A 1,397-nucleotide genomic window follows, 5' to 3' on the forward strand; every position below is an offset into this window, starting at 1 on the left:
CTACCGCGGGTCGTACACCATGGGCCGGGAGGCGCAGGCCGACGCCAAGTTCCGGCGCGTGGCGCGGATCACGGTGTGCGGCAAGACGGCGCTGGCCAAGGAGGTCTTCGGCGACACCCTGAACGAGAGCCGCGACCCGGACCGGCCGCCCGAGCGCTACACGGCCCGCTACTACCTCAAGTTCAACTTCTTGGAGCAGGCCTTCGACCGCCTGTCCGAGGCCGGCTTCCGCATGGCCGCCTGCTCCTCCACCGGCACCTGCGCCTTCGCCCCCGAGCTGGGCGGCCCGGCCACCGCCGACGACAAGATCTGGACCAGCTACACCGAGTACGTCTTCTGCCGGGACTGAGCGCCCCGTCCGGCCCCGGGCGCCTGTCCGGCTTCTCAGCCTGCTCCTCAGGCTCCTTCTTCCCCACGGGAGGCTTCTCCGCCCTCTCTTTCCTCCCACCCTCACCGCAGGACCTGGTCCAGGCTTCTCAGCCCTCTCCACCAGCTCCTGCCACCCTCCCCATGGGACCTGGGCCAGGCTTCTCCTCATGCTCTTGCCTCCCTTCTTCCCCACTGGACCTTGTCACGCTGTCCTCAGCCTCCTGACTCCCTTCCTCTCAGGACCTCATCCAAGCCCCTCAGCCCTCCTCCGGCTCCTGCCTCCTTCCCTCCCCTGCCCACAGGACCTGGTCCAGGCTTCTCCACCCTCTCCTGCCTCCCACCCTCCCCACAGGACCTTGTCTAGGATTCTTAGCCCTCTCCTCAGGTGCTTGCCTCCCTTCTTTCCTACCCGACCTTGTCGCCCTCTCCTCCCCCTCCTGCCTTCCTCCTTCCCCACAGGACCTTGTCCAGGCTTCTCAGCCCTCTCCTCAACCTCCTGCCTCCCACCCTGCCCATAGCACCTTGGCCAGGCATTGCTGAGGGAGACGGACAGAGCCCAGTCCCTGCTTCCCTTGTGTTAGGGGTCAGGGGAGCCCTATGTAGAGTTTAGATGATGGCTGTGTGGGAGAGTTTGGATAGGGGTGCTCCTGCTTTCAGGCAGGGGTTTGGTCTAGATGAGCTGGAGGGCACTTCCAGTCCAGTTTTTTTGTGCCCCCTGCCCCCACCTTTACCTCTCCTTTTCCCTCAGGCTGAGAAACAAGCCTCCCCCACTAGGTTGAGCCCACAGCTGATTACAATTTGCATCAGTGCAAGGAAGGGACAGCCCTGGAAGTGCAGGGCTTTAAATGACTCTGGGTTTCAATTTCAAGGGTTAGTCTGGAGCCTTTCCTGGTATTCAGTGTGGGGCTATGGGGTTTTCTGAGAGACAGATCTGAATCAAGCTGGGACAGATCTGAATCAAGCTGGTCATCTGTTTTTTAGTCTGGCTTGGTAGGTCTCTACCTGGGGGCATTGTCCACCCCCCCCCC

The 1,397-nt window shown here is 62.3% G+C and overlaps 1 protein-coding gene across 1 annotated transcript; it reads left to right on the forward strand.

The window, feature by feature from the left end:
- Position 1: 1 nt before the first annotated feature.
- Positions 2–1,391, forward strand: KCTD12 (potassium channel tetramerization domain containing 12; the record flags this gene model as incomplete). Its single annotated transcript, XM_006033360.2, has 1 exon — positions 2–1,391. A coding segment is annotated over one exon (348 nt), but the record flags the coding sequence as incomplete, so codon positions are not given.
- Between the last annotated feature and the right edge of the window lie 6 nt (positions 1,392–1,397).

This window comes from Alligator sinensis, unplaced genomic scaffold (assembly GCF_000455745.1).
Source record: "Alligator sinensis unplaced genomic scaffold, ASM45574v1 scaffold1010_1, whole genome shotgun sequence".
Classification (NCBI taxonomy): domain Eukaryota; kingdom Metazoa; phylum Chordata; order Crocodylia; family Alligatoridae; genus Alligator; species Alligator sinensis.